Source organism: Lactuca serriola, chromosome 5, assembly GCF_051521515.1.
Source record: "Lactuca serriola cultivar US96UC23 chromosome 5, Lser_US96UC23_V15, whole genome shotgun sequence".
NCBI classification, from domain to species: Eukaryota; Viridiplantae; Streptophyta; class Magnoliopsida; order Asterales; family Asteraceae; genus Lactuca; species Lactuca serriola.
Window position 1 is genome coordinate 210,546,568 of NC_136412.1, and position 2,104 is coordinate 210,548,671.

Here is a 2,104-nt window from a genome sequence, read left to right on the forward strand (position 1 = left end):
TAATAATAAAAAAAAAAAAAAAAAAAAAAAGGCAAAGGATATAGTATACAATAATAGTTAAGACATTTTAACAAAAAAATAATTGAAATTTATTGGATATAGTTTGGGTTTATAAAATAATAACATACATACGTCAACAGTATGGTTTCGCCAAGATTTCAGCAGCACAGCTGTCAGTCTGAAGTGGGCCCCTACACGTGGGCAGGACAGACACATGACAACTTAGAAAAAATCTTATTTTATCTAATCATCAAATCTTTTTTATGGCTATTATCAATCCACGTGTCATCACTGTACTCGTCAACTACTTCATCTTCCCAACCTAGATCAGATATAGATAGACACACTCCGGCTTCCTGTTGATCAATGCAATAGAAGATTCCACAGAGAGCAAAACTGTTCAACACTTCAACTACCAAAATTCGAAGAACATATATATCATGAGGATGCAGTTGGAAACCGGTGGTGGCCTCAAGTGTTTTCCGGCGGGCTGGAACGCGCCGGCGAAGCCGTGTGATTCGTGTAAGACCGCCGTGGCGTTGCTGTTCTGCCGTAAGGACACCGTGTTCTTGTGTCTTGCGTGTGATGTGAAGATGCATGGCGACGTAAGACACGAACGTGTGTGGATGTGTGAGGTGTGTGAACAGGCGCCGGCGAGTGTGACGTGTAAGGCGGACGCCGCCGCGCTATGTGTGACGTGCGACAGAGATATACATTCGGCTAATCCGCTTTCTCGCCGACATGACCGGGTTCCGGTGGTTCCGTTTTATGATTGTGGTGATATCCTGATGAAGTCCTCCGCCTGTAACTTCCTCGAACTTAGCTCCGGGAACGGGAATGATGATATGAACAGTTCTGTAACAAACGACGACGATATTAATTGGGGAATTCCGGCGGATACAATCAATATCGATGTTAAATTTCCTAGCGACGATAGTTCTCCGGTGGATATCAAATCAATCGAAATGTTATTTCCGGAATCCGATCACCTCCTTGATTTCGATTTCCCTGTTCCAACGGACACAAAATTCCACAGCCACTTCCATAATCATGATTCAGTTAACGACAGTGTAGTTCCGTTCCACGTGTCGCCGCCGGCGAAGCATTTTCCACCGCCACCGGAAAATCAAAATCGATACGAGATTGATTTCACCAGATCTAATATCAATTCCTTCAACAAAAACAGTTATCTCTCTCAATCGCTCAGCCATAGTGTAAACATCTAATCCTTCGAATACATCCAGCTTTACGATTTCTTCATTATATACTCTACTAGAATCTTTACATATCAAAATCTGGCGAAATTTCAAATTTCAGGTATCTTCGTCTTCAATCGATGTGGGTATCGTCCCGGAAGGAAATTCAATGTCCGACGTATCTCATCCGTTCGTTCTACACGTGAGCGGCGGTGGCGAGTTGAACGGAGCCACCACCGGTTCTCAACAAGCTACACAATTGTCCGGGGTTGATAGGGAGGCAAGGGTTATGAGGTACAGAGAGAAAAGGAAGAACAGAAAATTCGAGAAGACAATCCGATACGCCTCACGGAAAGCATACGCCGAGACACGGCCGAGAATCAAAGGCCGATTCGCGAAGAGGACGGAATCCACAGATTCCGATGTGGATAGGTGGTTGTTCACGGCGTCGACGGGGGTTTCTGCCAAAAGTTGTTACGGTGGGGAGGTGGAGTACGGCGTCGTTCCGTCGTATTGCCGGGAGTTTTGATTTGATTCGATAGGATCTTGAATCTTGATGTTGTAATATGTGTATAATTTGGCGGAAAATCGGCTAAAATTAGTTTTGTTTTAATCTAATTTACTGAGATTCTGAATAATTTGGTGTGTTTACGTTGCTAATGATGGTGGTACGATAGGTATCAGATCTGACTATTGACCAGATCCAAGGGGCAACTGTTCAGTCGACAAGTCGCTCCAAATTTTCATAAGTCAAAGGTAGTAATGACTATTTGGGCAACCAAGATCACTACTATTCTTAACGTGCAATATTACAAAAGAGTAAATTACATAAATGGTATATATGGTTATATGGTTTTTCTGAATAAAGTCTAGTTATTTCAAATGTTTACATTAACGGTCCTTATGTT

At 42.6% G+C, this 2,104-nt stretch overlaps 1 protein-coding gene across 1 annotated transcript; it reads left to right on the forward strand.

Annotated features, from left to right (window-relative positions):
- Positions 1-349: 349 nt before the first annotated feature.
- Positions 350-1,834, forward strand: LOC145053526 (zinc finger protein CONSTANS-LIKE 5-like). The gene is made up of 2 exons (XM_079001576.1): positions 350-1,214; positions 1,318-1,834. The coding sequence occupies exons 1-2, from the start codon at positions 441-443 to the stop codon at positions 1,723-1,725; spliced, it is 1,182 nt and encodes a 393-aa protein (XP_078857702.1). The 5' UTR covers positions 350-440; the 3' UTR covers positions 1,726-1,834.
- The last annotated feature ends 270 nt before the right edge of the window (positions 1,835-2,104 follow it).

What these genes read in the sequence shown, in the direction of transcription:
- LOC145053526 (XM_079001576.1), top strand. Translation starts at nt 441, where the DNA reads ATGAGGATGCAGTTGGAAACCGGTGGTGGCCTCAAGTGTTTTCCGGCG. An exon ending in CTCAATCGCTCAGCCATAGT is followed by an intron (nt 1,215 to 1,317) that starts GTAAACATCTAA and finishes TTCAAATTTCAG; the next exon opens with GTATCTTCGTCTTCAATCGA.